Raw genomic sequence first — 18,765 nt, forward strand, 5'->3', positions numbered from 1 at the left:
AGAGTGAATAGTCATTATCAGTGTGATGAGAGAGTGTGTTTAGCTGTAGATTCAGTGCTGTGTGTTGTGCTTCAGTGAGTTTGGCTGAAGGAAGTTGAACATCTGGTGAAAGTGCTGCTCTATTCTGGGAGAAAGAGGATCACTCGGCCGTCTTCATGTAAATCTCTCTCTCACTTCACTGATCTCTCTCTGTTTGTCAGTTTTTTCTGGTTAAGACTGCTTTTATACAAGTTGGTGGGTTTGTGGGAGGAGGTTAAAGTCACACTTTCCTGCTATGAGCTATATTATTTGGGATGAACCTGTAATGATTCATGATCATCTATCAATTAAACCATTTATTTAATATATAACTAATGTCTCCATCTTTACCTCTGTAATATTGCTATGATTAGGATCCCACTTGTGTTACTACTAGGTGCTGAATGTCTGATACATCCTTTTATCACATTCAGGACTGACTATTACAGTTTAGTTTTCACTGTCTTACCTGATAAACCTCAACAACAAAAAAAAAAAAAATAAAATAAAAAAATAAAAACATAGCAAAATAGTGCAGCAAATCACTCAGATAACGTCAGTGTCCTGGACCCTTTCTGGCGCAAGAACCTCAGGTGTCTGAGTTTCTGGGAATTCAGGGTTTTGACCTAAACACTTCTACATTTCCTATTTAATGTTATTAAAAATGAATGAACTGCTGGATTTGGTGGTCGTGTCATTCCAGTTCTTGACTCCTGTCCATTGTAGCAGATCCTGCAGGAACACCAGGGACTGGCTGTAGCACACAGAGCTGTGGGAGTTTCAGCTCCTCTGTTTTGGCCTCTGTAATGCTCGTTCTACCTTTGAGACACAGATCGACAGGGTTGTTGTGACGAGGCGTGATGAAAAAACGGTCCTCCACAAGAAAATTTATGGCATGGCCACAATAGCACTTTTTTGCATAGGTGTTTTATTGACAGCGCTCCTATTTACAGTCTATTTACAATACACCAAATGTGCACGAAAATATGTAAATCCACATGAAGGCACAAAAAATAGACAAAATAGGGGAAACGGGGAAAATGCAGGAAAACTATACAAACAATATATACGCTACAGCACTTGGCTGGTAAATCCATCCACAGAAAGGTAAATACACACAAACCACTCACACTGCAACTCCAAACTATAACCCACCCTAAACAAACAGGGCCTGGCTTTTAACCCGGAAACTCCACCCACATGGACTCCTCCATGTTCTCCCAGAGGTAAGTATTAAAACAATACCTTTTCATAAACAACAATATATATAATTACATATAATTTTCAGGAAAGAGCCCCTTTCCTCTCGTCACTTCGGGGTCTTTATACAGACTAGTTGAGTCCTGATTGGTTCCTTAAGGGAGAAGATTAACTAATGATGACTGATGTGATGAATGACCAATCACAAAACCTAAGAATCATAACAGTAAGAATAAATGAGAGAAGGGAAGAAAATACAATCCACTGCATGCTGTGGGACGTAACAAAGAGTTTAAACTGCAAATGAACTTTTTACTTCCACAGAATTATTTCTCATATTTGTCCTTTATATACCATAAAACGTCTGGGTTACGTATGTAACCTTGTTCCCCGAGAAGGGAATAAGACGTTGCGTTTAGCATAACACTATGGGAGTGCATCTCATGCGCGACCGGCATCTGAAGCTTGTGTAAAATCATGCCTATTTATAGGCCTGCCATGATCAGGTGATGTGGCAATTAAGTGCGTCGCGTGATATAAATATGGCACCTGTGAACCGTGCCATCAGCTTCTATTATCTGAAGTGAAGGCACAATTCACAGGCATGCCCTGATATGACAAAGCTATGCAACGTCTTGCTTCCTTCTCAGGGAACAGGGTTACATGCGTAACCCAGACGTTCCCTTTCAAAGGGAACTTCAACGTTGCGTTTAGCATAACACTATGGGAAGGAGAATACCCATTCCGTCATAACCAGGGTAAGGCCTGTTCAAAAAGACCCAAGCCCGAGGGTCACTGCAAGACACTCGAGCCCGGGGTGGAATGAATATCCAGGCTGTAATAACGAATGAATGGGTGTGGTGTAGACCACCCTGCAGCAGCACACACATCCTGTAAGGATACCCCTTTGGACAAAGCATTTGCGGGGACGACCACCCTAGTGGAATGATCCCTGATACCCAGAGGGGTAGCGAGACCGCCCGCCTCATAAGCAATTGAGATTACTTCCACTATCCAATAAGAGATGCACTGCTTTGACACAGCATCACCTCTACTGTCGCCATCAAAGCAGACCAGCAGCTGCTCCAACTTACGCCACTGGCCGGAGCGTTGGACGTAAGTACAGAGAGCTCTTCCTGGACACAGCAGGTGCATTCTCTCTTGTTCCGGTGTGGGGAATGGAGGAGGGCAGAAAGCCTGCAACACCACAGGGTGGGCAGCCGATGTTGGCACTTTAGGAATATAATCCGGCCTAGGATACAGGAAGGCCTTGGCTGATCCAGGGGCAAAGTCAAGGCAGGAAGGGGCAACAGAGAGGGCTTGTATATCTCCTCCTAGCTTGAGAGATGTAAGGGCCAGCAGAAGAGCTACCTTGAGAGACAGAAGCTTCTCAGAGGCTGACTCTAAGGGTTCATATAGGGCCCCTGGCAGACCTTCCAGGACCTCAGAAGGGCTAAGAGCATCTGAAAGGAAATGGCAAAAATCTAACAATCCAACTGACCTAACCAATTACCAGACACTTCTCTCCTCTTTTTCCAATAGCATCTCCATTGCTAAAGCCACATACTACCAAGAGAAGACTGGCAGTTCTCCCAACACCCGCACGCTCTTCAAAACTTTTTCTTCTCTTCCCTGTCCCCCTCCTCCCCCTTCCCCTACCTCTCTCACTGCAGATGACTTTGCCACTTTCTTTTCCAACAAGGTTACATCAATCAGGAACCAGTTCTCAACCCCAGACTTGCATAGACCAGCTCCTCCGCCATGTAACTCCCAACAGACTTCCTTCTCTCCTCTCTCAGAGACTGATGTCTCTAAAGTCCTCCTCTCTAGCCATCCCACAACCTGTCCTCTTGACCCTATCCCTTCTCACCTTCTTCAGTCCATCTCTCCCACTCTATTACCTGCACTCACACACATCTTTAACACTTCCCTCTCTACTGGCAAATACCCTACCTCATTTAAGCAGGCCCGGGTTACCCCACTGCTCAAAAAACATCACTTAACCTTGCTGTACTTGACAACTACAGACCTGTTTCCCTCCTCCCTTTTCTTTCCAAAACTCTTGAAAGAGCCGTTTTTAATCAACTCTCCAATTTTCTCACACAGAACAACCTCCTGGACACCAATCAGTCTGGCCTCAAGAGCAATCACTCCACGGAGACTGCTCTGTTTTCCGTCCCTGAAGCCTTATGACTAGCAGGAGCAACCTCTAGATCATCTGTCCTCATCCTACTCCACATCTCTGCTGCTTTCGACACTGTGAACCATCAGATCCTCCTGTCAATTCTTTCCAGCCTGGGCATCATCGGAACTGTTCTGCGCTAGGTGGAATCCTCTCAGACAGATCCTTCAAGGTATCATGGAGGGGAAGTATTTCTGAAACTCAGCAACTCACAACTGGTGTTCCACAGTTGTCAGTTCTGGGTCCACTGCTCTTTTCTATCTACACTACATCTCTAGGGCAGGTGATTGAGTCTCATGGCTTCTCATATCATTGCTATGTTGAGGACACCCAGCTCTATTTGTCCTTCCAGCCTGACAATCCATCCGTCTCTGCACATATCTCTGCTTGCCTGTCGGACATCTCAGTCTAGATGAGGGAACACCACCTTAAGCTCAACCTGGCAAAATCTGAGCTTCTCGTCATCCCTGCCTGTCCCTCAATCAACCACAACCTCACTGTACAGCTTGGCTCAACCACACTCAAGCCAACCAGGACGGCCAGGAACCTTGGGGTGATTCTTGATGACAGCTTGACCTTTACAGACCATATCTCAACAGCTGCACAGTCCTGTAGGTTCATCCTGTACAACATGAGGAAAATCAGACCCTACCTCACTGTACAGGCTACACGGATACTAGTCCAGGCTCTTATTATCTCTAAACTGGACTACTGCATCTCACTACTCTCAGGCCTCCCGGCCAGCTCCATCAAACCCCTTCAAATGATTCAGAATGCAGCAGCATGCCTCGTCTTCAACCAGCCCAAGAGAACCCATGTCATACCCCTCTTCATCTCCCTCCACTGGCTTCCTGTATCCACCCGCATCAAATTCAAGGCCTTGATGCTCACCTACAAGACCTTGTCTGGAACAGCACCCTCCTACCTCAACTCTCTCCTGAAGGCTTACGTTCCCTCTCACAATCTGCGATCGATCAACGACTGACGCTGAGTAGTGCCTACTCAGCATGGCTCAAGGTCCCTTTCAAGAACATTCAAACTAACTGTTCCTCAGTGGTGGAATGAACTTCCAACCTCAATCCGGACTGCAGAATCTCTCACCATCTTCAAAAAACAGCTAAAGACCCACCTCTTCCGTGAACTCTTCAGTCAAACCACTTTACATTGTATGGGGGGGGGATGCAAGGATGGTTCGAGGCTCGCTGATCTGCCAACAGATGTGTCAGTGAAAAATCCAACACTTTGAGAAGAACATTCCCCAAAGACAAATCAGCAGGATTTTGAGCATTTCATGTTTTACAGCTCACAATATAGGCCGAACACCGCTTCTGAATGCGCATGATCTCTGATCCCTGTCACTGTCTTAAAAACCGTCATGAGTCTGTAAAGGATATCCTGACGTGGGCTCGGGAATACTTTGGTAAACCTTTTTTAGTCGACACCATTCGCCACTGCATCCACAGATACGAGTTAAGGCTTTACTATGCAAAGCATAAGCCGTACATCAACACCGTCCAGAAGCTCCGCCCACAGCTGCGTCGCATTTGGTGATGCTCACAAAACTCCATTATCTATGCCAATAAAAAAATACATATATTATTTAACAACACCTGAAAATGTCAAATCTGCATCTGAACTACAGAAAAGGTGAATGAGATGTAAATTAAGTGAAATGAATATATATCTTCTGTAGCCAGGTGATCCTGGACAGTGAGATCATCACACAGGGAAACTGCTATTTTTTATTCGAAGCAAAGTCTCTGTGACTCTCGACCAGACATGGAAAAGCAAGAGGGTGTGTACTATAGGAAGTCATGCACTAGGGAGTACACGGCACAATGAAGTGTTGCGTCGCATTAAAACAAGATGCTGTTGCAAACAGAGCAAATATATACACAGAGTTATTGCAGCATGTCCTTCTTTTACACAGTGGCATTCATAATTGAATGACTGCTCTTATTTCTCTTAATTTATTTAAGACAAATAAGGTTTCTTTAGCTGTTTTTATGTGCTGCTGAACTGTAGAACTTAAGGATAAATATTGTTTTTATCAGATCCAGATTTAAATTGTATTAAATTATATTAAACTTATTATACCTAATCTGTCATTTCTCATGTATGTTCACATTCACATTGATTAATATAAAGATTCACAATCACTAAACACGTCACACTCTCTCAGCAAACCAGTGACTACATCTCCCATCCTGCACTGTGGCCTACAAACATGGCCGCCATGGAGTGCAATTCTCAGAACACACGCGTTCACCTTCTGCAGAATTCTAATCACACACACCTGTTTCCAATCTCACACTCACTCACTCTACGCTATATAAGAGACTTTTTGAACTCAATGACTTTGCGATGTATTGAGTGCTCTCACCTTACCAAGCGTTTGTACCCTTTTCCTTGTTTTGGTTTATGGTTTTTGATTTTGTTTCTCATTCTTGCCTTGCCTAGTTCATGGCTGTTTACAGATCACCTAACTCATTGCCTGTTTCTCGACCACGCTATTGTCTCATGATTTGGATTTGTCTGTCTGCCTCTCTTTTATTAAAAGCTCTTATCTGCACTTGCATCCGTCGTAACCTTCATAATGTTAATAATGTGACAGAATACTTTGTTGCAGCAGGGGAGCAAGGAGAGCTCCAGCACGAGACCCACGAGGCAGTCTCATCTCCATAGCTCCAGTATAAAGTCAAGTTCCTGCTAGAGGTCAACGAGGTGACCTCCCAAGCCAAGCTCCTGTTCAAGGTCAAAGAGACGACCTCTCAAGCCAAGTTCCTGTCCCAGGTCGCAGAGACGGCCAACCCAATCTCTGCTCACGCCAAGTTCCTCTCCCAGGTCGAAGTCGACGTCATGACCAACCAGGTTATGCTTATACCAGAGTCTGATGTCACGACCAACCAAGTCCTCATGCCTGAAACCTCGATTTATACATGTTACTAGGCTGTGTTGTTTTCTGGGAATTGTAGTCCAACCTTGCCATGACAGAACCCTTCTCCGAGGTGCTACCTTCTTCTTTTAGTGTCCGTGGTACGTTTTGTGGTACCTTTCATGGTTCATGGTACCTCTTTGAGTGTTCGTGGTTCGTGGTAGTGTTCATGGTGCCTTGGCACAGACAGAGCATGGGACTATGAATCGCTGATGTAGGGGAATTTACAATTAAAGACCCAAGGACCAGATATAATGAATGAAGACCAGGAACCAAGAGATGCAATCAATTAAATAAAATTTTGCTGAAGAATAGTTTGCAGTTTCAGCAGAAGTCAGTTTCAACACTCAGCAAGGAGTTCAATTAAATCCAATTCAATTTTATTTGTAAAGCACTTTTAACAATGGACATTGTCTCAAAACAGCTTTACAGAAACATATAAACACAAGATAGAGATTTTAAGTGTGTGATTTTATCCCTATTGATTCAAGCCGGTGGTGATGGTGGCAAGGAAAAACTCCCCAAGATGATATGAGGACGAAACCTTGAGAGGAACCAGACTCAAAAGTGAACCCGTCCTCTTCTGGGGAACAACGGATAGTGTGAAAGTAAAAGAAAGTTCAATATGGTTGAAGTCTGTTTGTTGAACTAGTCCACTGTTCTGACCTGAATGCAAAACTGTATGTGGTAATTGCAGTTCCAAGGCCATAGTAGCAACCGTAGTCCCAGCAACCACAGCAAGAATGTCCATGTGGAATTGATGTCCAAAACCATTTCCATGGTGCTTCAAGTGGTACCATCCTCAGAAATCTCTAGGCTGTAGACTCCAATTGATGAGAGCTCCATCCAGAAGTAGGGCATCAGGATGGATCAGGCAGGTCCGGAGAGCAGAAAGGGTCAGGATCACTCACATCTCCATAAAATCATGTGTGGCTCAACAGAAGGAGAGATGGAGAGGGAGGAAAAGAGAGGGAGAGATGGTTAGGTATGCTTACTATCCTGTGATGGATAAGAATGTGTACGTTGCGTAAAAGGAAGTCTATTCATGATAACCTTGAGTAAACAAATATGTTTTCAGCCTGGACTTAAACACAGACACCGTGTCAGAGTCCTGATTACTAATTAGAAGACTGTTCCCTAACTGTGGGGCTTTGTAAGAGAAAGCTCTTCCCCCTGCTGTAGCCTTCACTATTTGAGGTATCAACAAATAGCCTGCACCTTTGATCTAAGTAGGTGTGGCAGATCATAGAAGACCAAAAGGTCGGTTAGATATTGTGGCGCAAGACTATTTAGTGCTTTATAAGTTAATAATAGTATTTTATAATCAATGCGAGATTCCACTGGGAGCCAATGCAGTGTGGATAAGATCGGGGTGATGTGGTCGTATCTTCTGGTTCTAGTTAGGACTCTAGCAGCTGTATTCTGGACTAACTGGAGTTTGTTTATGCTCCTACTGGAACATCCAGACAGTAAGGCATTACAGTAATCTAGTCTAGAGGTGACGAAAGCATGAACTAATATTTCTGCATCATGTAGTGACAATATATTTCTTATCTTAGAAATATTTCTGAGATGAAAGAAGACTATCCTAGTAATATTATCTACATGAGCATCAAATGATAGACTGGAGTCAATAATCACTCCAAGGTCTTTTACTGCTGCACATGATGAAACAAAGTCCATCCAGAGTTACTGTGAGATCAGAAAGATTACTTCTAGCTACACGTGGTCCTAGTAGAAGTACTTCTGAATGTGGTCCTGGTACATGTACTTCCGCTTTGCGTACACAGTCATTACATAAACAATTATATTTTCACACAATCACTAAGCATGTCATTATGTCAGGTTGAATGATTCTGATTCGTTAAGGCATAGATAAACTTTGGAAATTTCCACATATGGCTGTGAGTCAGAAGAATTTCATCAATAACTGGATGTCCAGTTGTCTCGCCAGATGATCAGTTCACCTCCTCTGTTCACCTCCGAATGTCCTGTGACCAAAGAATGCTGACACACACACACAGATACACAGCTCTTCAAGGTTGGATTTGGTCAAGCTGGAAATTTTCTCCTAATATACTGCATTAGATAATTAAGAATAATCAGTAGGCACTTGTAAGTCTAATAAGCTTGAAGAAACCATTCAAATGATTAGATACTTTGAAAGATCCATGTTGATTAATAACACATTAGAAATCATTCAAAGGAGATATATATATATATATATATATATATATATATATATATATATATATATATATATATATATATTGGCGAGAAAGGGGATTCCTGAATCCACTCCTCCCTGAACATCTCTGGTCACATTTGTTGCTACCAGTATTTGCCCTGCGGCAATTGCTACGTTTTGTGAATGCCGGGGTGTTCTGTGGCACGTGATGTGTGAGCCCATGTGATTAGCTTGTCCTGCAGCAATAATCGCACGAATTTCTTCCCTACTGGGAACTGTATGGAGATTCTTACTCCTTGGGTTGACCGATTTTTTATTTTTTTATTTTTTTAGGAATTCCTTAATCCATAGAATCATCCAACTACAAACCCAATTCCAAAAAAGTTGGGACGCTGTGTAAGATGTAAATAGAAACAGAATCAGTGATTTCAGGATGTGTTATTGTACTCATCACAGCACTGGGATATGCTGCTTCATCTTGAACCCAGGTTTTATATCATATAAACAGAACAGAAAACCTTTCCAGGAGAGACGTGACTTACAGTTCTCCATGTAGCCTGAGATTCAGGATTTTCCTTCATTTTAATCTTACTCTTACTCAAGTCATTATTCACATTATTACTTTACTCTTACTTGAGTATTTATTTTTATAAGTAGTTTTACTTGTACTTGAGTAAAACTTTTGGCTACTCTACACACCTCTGCTTCTCATTGGGAACACACTGGAGTCACCAATCAGAACTCAGTGTGCTAATGAATGAAACCACATCTCACCTGTGAAAACTCAATTCACTGTAATTATACACTCAGTTTTCCTAATGGCCTGGGGCATATAAACTCTCTTCCTGTCACAGTGGTTCAGGAAAAACAAACCAAAATGCTGCAAGAAAGACCGCAGAGAGGTAGAGGACAGGGAAGACAAGGATATATCTCCAATGACATTCGAGCAGTTTTGGTTGATTCTCCACCATGGAATGATCCCCTTCCTCAGTCCAGTTTTCAGGGTGGCAGTGGAAGGTATATGAGCAGAACCCATATCAACAAGTGAATCTTCTCGAGGAACTGCATGGAGCCTGTGAAGATCTCACTGCAGAGTCATGTCATGGGTGGATCCGTCACACTAGGCTCTTCTTCCAGCTGCTCGTTGGTCAACATCAGAGAGAACAGGAGAACATTAGTTGTGATGTAGATGATGTTTTGTGGCCAAATTCTCATGATGGATAGGATGATGCCAACATTTTCTTTATTTCTTCATTTTTATTTGTTTTTCTGTATGGAAACTTTACACACAGTACCAATACTACAATTTCCTCTGTTTTTGTGATACTTTTTTGTACTGCCAGCAGCTTTTAAGAATATTTTTGAGGGTCTCATTTTGTAAGGTAATGTGATTTGTGAACAGTGAAATGTACATTAAATTTCTTATTCGGTGGCTGCTTTTGTGGCCTTTGTATTTTTAAAAAAGGGTTTGTTGTGTTTTGGAATACAGTGACTAACGTGGTGTTGTACATATCTGCTTTGTGTGTGTTCGATTCTGGCTGATTATTTGTCCATGAGGCATGTGTGTACAGTTGTGAAGAAGATGCTGAGAATAGTATGTGTTATCTGAGATTTGTGTTTGTAGCTGTGGGAAATGTGTGTAATGTTTGGGGAAATGTGTAACCACAAGGGAACAACTGTAAAATGCTGTTAGCTTCACTGCTAGGCTGATGACACACAGCTGTATGTTTCAGCAAAACCAGCTTATAGTTTTTTTACAATCAATTTGGCTCTAATTTCAGAACCTTGATGTAATTTTTCAAAACTCTGGACACAAAACTCACAACTGATGATAAAAATGCAAATTGTTCAAAACTCTCACACTTTTTCTAATTGCTTGGATACAATACACTTACCCTTACATAATTAGATCACTTGTTCATTGATCTAAAATCGCGCGCGCGTGTGTGTGTGTGTGTGTGTGTGTGTGTGTGTGTGTGTGTGTGTGTGTGTGTGTGTGTGTGTGTGTGATTGTGTGTGTGTGTGTGTGTGTGTGTGTGTGTGTGTGATTGTGTGTGTGTGTGTGTGTGTGTGTGTGATTGTGTGTGTGTGTGTGTGTGTGTGTGTGTGTGTGTGTGATTGTGCTGTATCACATCGTCCCCCTCAGCACCTGCAGTAGGTCCCAGCTGCAGCAGTCACACTCACACAGGTTTTTGTACGACGCTCTAACACTGTGTGAACACATCGCTACCACTGATCTCATGATAACTCTGACAGTAATAATCTCCAGCATCTTCAGTCTGGACTCCACTGATGGTCAGAGTGAAATCAGATCCAGATCCACTGCCACTGAAACGAGCTGGAATACCTGATTCTCTTTCATCAGCAAAATAGATCAGGAGTTTAGGAGCTTCTCCAGCTTTCTGCTGATACCAGGACAAATAATAATAAGCGCCACTATAAACATCAGAGCTGGTTTTACAGCTGATGGTGAGTGTGTCTCCTGGAGAAACAGGTTTCACTGCAGGACTCTGAGTCACAGTCACCTGACCTCTGGATCCTGAAAAAAAGAAGAAGAACAAATCCGTTCCCTACATTAATGATGATGTTGAGTTTGAAGTTCATCTAGTCGGCCTACTTCACATGGATTTGTCAGCTGAACAGTCGAAGACAAAACATCGTGTTACCTCGAGCGCAGAGGGCCAGTGTGCAGATGAAGACGCTGATCAAACTCATGGTTGCTGTGGGTGAAGTCGCTGAGCAGCAGCTCTCAGTCATGAAGTGTTAAAGTCACAGGGCTATAAACACTCGCAGAGCGCTGAAGCATGAGCTGCTAATGCAAAGTGGAACCTCTCTCTATGGAAACGTGTGTGTGTGTGTGTGTGTGTGTGTGAGTGTGTGTGTGTGTGTGTGTGTGTGTGTGTGGTCAGTGTAGTGTAACAGAGGGTTTTGTACCGTGACTGTATCACTGTAGAACCAAAGCCTGCTGTGCCCAATGCTCCAAGACTCAAAGGACAAAAGCAGTGTATTATTATCTAGAACAGATTCCATCTCTGCTTTGAATTGAGCTCCACTGAATTCTGAGGTGAGTGGGCCAGTGGAATGAAAGTCCTCCACCAAGTTAATGACCTGCTTTTGATTTGTTAGTGGGGTCGTCCTGGTCCTCCACTCTTCACCTTCAGAGCAGATACTGGCAGGAACCTCTTGGACTGCTAACATCTAACATGGCCGACTGTACATGTGCAATCTTCTCAGAGCCACGTGCTTCAGGAAGGATGCTGATGTTAGCAGAATCTTCTGGTGAGTCCTGAAAATAAACTCCAGAATTCAGTCAGAAAATAGGAACAAAACGTTTCAGAAATGAACAATCACAGCAACAGCACAATATTCCTTACCTCCTCACTGATGTCCGTATAATTGTCATGGATTACTGCACTTTTATATACAGATGATGCTGTCAGGTTTATAGATCTTATTGATTTCAGTCACACATGTACAAATGTACAAACACATGGAATGAGATTTTAGTGAAACCAGCTGTTTCATGTCTTTAATTAAAGACATTTTAAACGTGAAGAAAATAATTAACGAGCGCAAGTCAACACAAATCCGTAAATGAATATAAATGTGACTCGTCATTCAATTAAGAAGAAACGCCAGTGTGTAAAAGAAGGACGCCCGGGTCTGTGCAAACATTCACACACCACTTTACTAAAGGATTGATAAATGAGGCCCAGTGTGTGTGTCCTAGTCTTTTATTAAAGATTTAAACAATTCTGATTCATTTACCAGATCCAGATGTTCTACATTATTTCAGCATTTAACACACGGGACTATAAAGCAACTTCTGACAAATAAAACCTTTATGTTTCAAACCAATAAAGTCATAGATTGTTTAGATAGAGACAGGAAGTTACCCACAGCCTTGTAGAACATCCAAGCACTTCTCCCATCAGCCCCTTTCCTACAATCTGAACCTCCTGAAGATACAGACCTAGATCTCTAGTCTACAGGTTAGAACAGAACTCTTTTCCAGGTGATGAAGATTATGGAGCAGATCGGCTACTTTGCAGACTCTCTGCAGTGTACAGCTGGATTTATGGATCTGCAATGACGTAAGCTTTTCATTATTTTCTTCCTAAGTAGATTTATCTTTTATCAGCCAGGTGCTCTGACAGGAGCTGATCGTCTGCTCTTTTAGCTCAGAATATAATCAGGGGAAAGGAAGCAAGAGCTTTCTAGGCACAGATGTTTTAAACGACACCATAAATACAGTCATTACATCATCACGTAGACCTGCATCAAACTGCCTTCACATTTAGCTTCAGTCAAATGAAGCTTTATGTTCTATTGTGGTGATTTTTTCCTTCAGCAGGAACTCAGGTCATGTGTGTTTAAGGTGTTCAGTTCAATTCAGTTTTATTTCTATGGGGTAGAAAAGGAGACTGTTTGGTGGTTAAACTTTACAGATGATGAGAAAATGAATATTGAAATAGAGAATAATATAGAAATGAATGTTGAGTCTTATTGAAAGATCCTGCACTACATTGTGTGTTACAGTAGTGTGGAGTAGACACTGCTCCTCTTAGCAGAAGGTGGAAATCATCATATACCATTACACACATCAGCTGATTTTTCATCACAGAAGGAACAGCTGATGAAGAGTTTTCTGCTTTTCAGGAATGATTATGTTTTAAACATCAACACGTTTGATGATGTTCAGTGGAGTGCAGCTTTAGCAGCTCTGCAGCTGTTCTCAGATCAGTGTGTGTTTCTGAGTCAGAGCACTTCCTCTACAGCTGAGGGAGGTTTTTGTACCACGCTATAACACTGTGTGTACGGAAGGCTATTACTCTGCTGACAGTAATAATCTCCTGCATCTTCAGACCGAACTCCAGAGATTTTTAGATTATATTGTGAACCAGATCCACTGCCACTGAAACGATCTGGAATCCCAGACTGACGAGAAGTTGCAGCATAGATCAGGAGTTTAGGAGCTTCTCCAGGTTTCTGCAGGTACCAGTGGAGGCCAACCACCAGCACTCTGACTGGATGTACAGGTGAGAGTAACAGATTGTCCTGGAGAAACAGACTGAGATCCTGGAGACTGAGTCATGACGATTTCCCCAAAGGACTCTAAAGAAAAGGATGCAGAGTTAAAATAATGTCAACAAATGTAGTAATGAGTGTGAGAGTGATGTGATGATGTGTATGAATAATAAAAGTAAAGAGAGAGTCTCACGGTGAGCGAGGAGTCCCAGTGTCCCCAGCAGTAGAATCAGTACCATCATCATTGTGCTGCGTGTCAGTGGCTCTGAAAGGACTGAACACACTCTGATCAGCACTACAGCTCTTAAAGTGTGTGCAGCACTGACACAGCACACATATGCAAACACCACAACTGTGTGTGTGTGTGTGTGTGTGTGTGTGTGTGTGGTCACTGTAGTGTAACAGAGGTTTTTGTACGACGGTTTCATTAGAATGTATCACTGTGGTTCACTTTCGGTGGAGGAACCAAACTCATCGTCAAGTAAGTCTCTCTTCTTTATTTAAAATGGAATAAATTCATGAATTCATTTTTATTATTAATTTGATTATTGAACAAACTTTAGAAAAGTTGAAAATGAATCATTTTAAATGTTTGTTATGAAGGTTAGTGTGTAAAAAATCAGTATCTTAAATACATTTATTTGTTTGTGTTGATTGTAATGATTATATTTCATCGTTAAAAGTGAGAGAATAAATCCAGATGTTTGTGCTGTTTAAATTCACCTTGAGTTCAGCGTCTAGTGATTCATTTTCATTGAGTATCAACACCAGAATAAATCTGATCAAAGTTCTGCTCGGTCCACGATGTAAAGAGTAACTAGTAAATGTTCTCCTGCTGCTGGAACACGTTTGTGCTGCTGCAGAGTTTCCGGTTTTGTCTCTATTGGAGTTCAGAACATTTACAGAATACACTCACTGAGTGTTTCAGTGTTGGAATACAGTGTGACTACTGGATGCAGTTACAGTACTGAATAGAACTGGGTGAACACTACATCAGACAGAAGATGGATTATGGTGTGGAGTTAAAGCTGATGGCTTCCACATGTTCTCTTTGTTTGTTAGTGGACTTTAAACCAAATGGACTGATGTTTCTCCAGACAAATTCCTTGTATGTGTGAGCACGCTCGGCAATAAAGCCGATTCTGATTCTGCTCCCGAATTGAAGCCCCCCATGTGTCTCTGTTCATTTAGAGTTAGGTTCTGTTTTTATGTCTATGGGTAGAGTTGATAGATGCTGCTGAAGGTCATAGAAGTTTCCAGATGTTTCTACTGAACTGCAGTAATGTGAATCAGCAGTAATGAGTAAATGTTGTGTCATCGTGTGTAAATGTGTGTTTATTGTGTGTTTGTGGTCTCCAGCCGGTCCCACGGTGAAGCCCTCCGTGTCTCTGCTCCCTCCCTCCTCTCTGCAGCTGTCTGAGGGATCGGCCTCGCTGCTCTGCCTGCTGTCTGCCTACTCTCCACAGGGGGCGCTGGTGAGCTGGACAGTGGACGGCTCAGAGGTGAAGGACGGGGTTCTGACCAGCGCAGAAGAACAGAAGAAGGACGGGTACACACGCAGCAGCACCCTGACCCTCAGCAAAGCGCTCTGGGAAAAGGGGGAGGAGTTTGTCTGTAAGGTCTCCCATGACAACGTCGATCATCCGGTCACGTTCAGAAAGAGCCAGTGTGAAGTCTAACAGCTCCAAGATAGAATTGAACACTGAGCTGCTTACACATCCATCTACAATAGAGTTTCAATTCTACACAATGCTGACATTTCTGTCTTTACTCTCTTCACTGTCCTGTTGCTCTTCCTGTAGTTTTGCTCTGCTGAAATAAAGCTTCATTTTGGACATTGTGTGTTCTTTTATTAGAGTGAATAGTCATTATCAGCGTGATGAGAGAGTGTGTTTAGCTGTAGATTCAGTGCTGTGTGTTGTGCTTCAGTGAGTTTGGCTGAAGGAAGTTGAACATCTGGTGAAAGTGCTGCTCTATTCTGGGAGAAAGAGGATCCCTCAGCCGTCTTCATGTAAATCTCTCTCTCACTTCACTGATCTCTCTCTCTCTCTCTCTGTCAGTTTTTTCTGGTTAAGACTGCTTGTATAGAGCTGGGTGGGTTTGTAGGAGGAGGTTAAAGTCATACTTTCCTGCTATTAGCTATATTATTTCTCATGAACCTGTAATGATTCATGATCATCTATCAGTTGAACCATTTATTCCATATTATATATATATATATATATATATATATATATATATATATAATGAATATATATAATTAATAGTTATAATAGTAATAATAAGTCTTACCTGATAAACCTCTAAAAAACGTAACAAAATAGTACAGCAGTTCACTCAGATAAGGTGTGTGTCCTGGACCCTTTTTGGTGAAAGATGCCTCAGGTGTCTGAGTTTCTGGGAATTCAGGGTCTTGACCTAAACACTTCTACATTTCCTATTTAATGTTATTAAGAATGAATGAACTTCTGGATTTGGTGGTCGTGTCATTCCAGTTCTTGACTCCTGTCCATTGTAGCAGATCCTGCAGGAACACCAGGGACTGGCTGTAGCACACAGAGCTGTGGGAGTTTCAGCTCCTCTGTAACGCTTGTTCTACCTTTGAGACACAGATCGACAGGGTTGTTGTGACGAGCTGTTTTGAAAAAAAGGTCCCACACAAGAAAATTGATGGCAAGGCCACAATAGCACTTTTGTGGAAATCTGTTTTATTGACAGCGCTTTTATTTACAGTCTATTTACAATCCACCAAATGTGCACAAAAATATGTACATCCACATGAAGGCCCCCCCAAAAATAGACGAAATGGGGAAAATGGAGGAAAACTATACAAAAATATATACGCTACAGCACTTGGCTGGTAAATCCATCCACAGAAAGGTAAATACACACAAACCACTCACACTGCAACTCCAAACTATAACCCACCCTAAACAAACAGGGCCTGGCTTTTAACCCGGAAACTCCACCCACATGGACTCCTCCATGTTCTCCCAGAGGTAAGTATTAAAACAATACCTTTTCATAAACAACAATATATATATATATATATATATATATATATATATATATATATATATATATAATTACATATAATTTTCAGTATCATAACATATATACCCAATCACCAATATTCATTATATAACATAATATATACAATATTCACTTTTATACAGGAATTAACTTGGATTTTGTATTCCCAACTCCCCCCCAAACAAAACAACAGTTAAGACGGTCCAGTTAACGGCGTGATTGTGCAGGTGCAGTATGGGAATTCAGCAGTATCTGATTTTCTGGATGACTTCTGTGGTTGGCCTTTTGCTTCTGGTAACCTGGACTAAGACACAACACACACAGACAACTGAAAACACAACATGACGTGCAGCTAAGTACAATAAACATTTACTGGTGAATATACAATATCTCACAAAAGTGAGTACACCCCTCACATTTTTGTAAATATCTGATTATATCTTTTCATGTGATAGCACTGAAGAAATGACACTTTGCTACAATGTAAAGTAGTGAGTGTACAGCTTGTGTAACAGTGTAAATTTGCTGTCCCCTCAAAATAACTCAACACACAGCCATTAATGTCTAAACCGCTGGCAACAAAAGTGATTACACCCCTAAGTGAAAATGTCCAAATTGGGCCCAAAGTGTCAATATTTTGTGTGGCCACCATTATTTTCCAGCACTGCCTTAACCCTCTTGGGCATGGAGTTCACCAGAGCTTCACAGGTTGCCACTGGAGTCCTCTTCCACTCCTCCATGATGACATCACAGAGCTGGTGGATGTTAGACACCTTGTGCTCCTCCACCTTCCGTTTGAGGATGCCCCACAGATGCTCAATAGGGTTTAGGTCTGGAGACATACTTGGTCAGTCCATCACCTTCACCCTCAGCTTCTTTAGCAAGGCAGTGGTCGTCTTGGAGGTGTGTTTGGGGTCGTTATCATGCTGGAATACTGCATACTGGTCATGCTCTGCGTCAGTATGTCACAATACATCTTGGCATTCATGGTTCCCTCAATGAACTGTAGCTCCCCAGTGCCGGCAGCACTCATGCAGCCCCAGACCATGACACTCCCACCACCATGCTTGACTGTAGGCAAGACACACTTGTCTTTGTACTCCTCACCTGGTTGCCCCACACACGCTTGACACCATCTGAACCAAATAAGTTTATCTTGGTCTCATCAGACCACAGGACATGGTTGCAGTAATCCATGTCCTTAGTCTGCTTGTCTTCAGCAAACTGTTTGCGGGCTTTCTTGTGCATCATCTTTAGAAGAGGCTTCCTTCTGGGACGACAGCCACGCAGACCAATTTGATGCCGTGTGCAGCGTATGGTCTGAGCACTGACAGGCTGACCCCCCACCCCTTCAACCTCTGCAGCAATGCTGGCAGCACTCATACGTCTATTTCTCAAAGACAACCTCTGGATATGACGCTGAGCACATACACTCGACTTCTTTGGTGGACCATGGTGAGGCCTGTTCTGAGTGGAACCTGTCCTGTTAAACCGCTGTATGGTCTTGGCCACCGTGCTGCAGCTCAGTGTCAGGGTCTTGGCAATCTTCTTATAGCCTAGGCCATCTTTATGTAGAGCAACAATTCTTTTTTTTTCAGATCCTCAGAGAGTTCTTTGCCATGAGGTGCCATGTTGAACTTCCAGTGACCAGTATGAGGGAGTGTGAGAGCGATGACACCAAATTTAACGCACCTGCTCCCCACTCACACCTGAGACCTTGTAACACTAACAAGTCACATGACACCGGGGAGGGAAAATGGCTAATTGGGGCCAATTTGGACATTTTCACTTAGGGGTGTACTCACTTTTGTTGCCAGCGGTTTAGACATTAATGGCTGTGTGTTGAGTTATTTTGAGGGGACAGCAAATTTACACTGTTACACAAGCTGTACACTCACTACTTTACATTGTAGCAAAGTGTCATTTCTTCAGTGTTGTCACATGAAAAGATATAATCAAATATTTACACAAATGTGAGGGGTGTACTCACTTCTGTGAGATGCTGTATCTGGTGTCTGTGTGTTTTTATTGTGGGATATGGGGGAAGTATGCAGTAATCGAGTGTATATCTGTGCGGTATGTATGCAACTGCCGAGTTAACCTGCCCTAGTGTGCACCAAGGGTATGGAAAACCGGAAAACGAGTGGATAGTGGATTATATGTGCATGTAAATGTAGTGCT

At 42.4% G+C, this 18,765-nt stretch overlaps 1 long non-coding RNA gene, 1 pseudogene and 1 gene segment (V, D, J or C); all 3 read right to left on the reverse strand.

Annotated features, from left to right (window-relative positions):
- LOC128618303 (uncharacterized) overlaps positions 1-18,765 on the reverse strand; it is a 194,429-nt gene that overhangs the window by 120,505 nt on the left and 55,159 nt on the right. The window lies entirely within an intron of this gene.
- LOC128618290 (Ig kappa chain V-III region PC 2485/PC 4039-like) lies at positions 10,543-11,385 on the reverse strand. The segment is given in 2 exon segments: positions 10,543-11,062; positions 11,190-11,385. Coding segments are annotated over 2 exon segments (426 nt in total).
- On the reverse strand, positions 13,282-13,912 carry LOC128618299 (immunoglobulin kappa variable 3-15-like; annotated as a pseudogene).

The sequence above is a fragment of the Ictalurus furcatus genome, chromosome 14 (assembly GCF_023375685.1).
Source record: "Ictalurus furcatus strain D&B chromosome 14, Billie_1.0, whole genome shotgun sequence".
Taxonomy (NCBI): domain Eukaryota; kingdom Metazoa; phylum Chordata; class Actinopteri; order Siluriformes; family Ictaluridae; genus Ictalurus; species Ictalurus furcatus.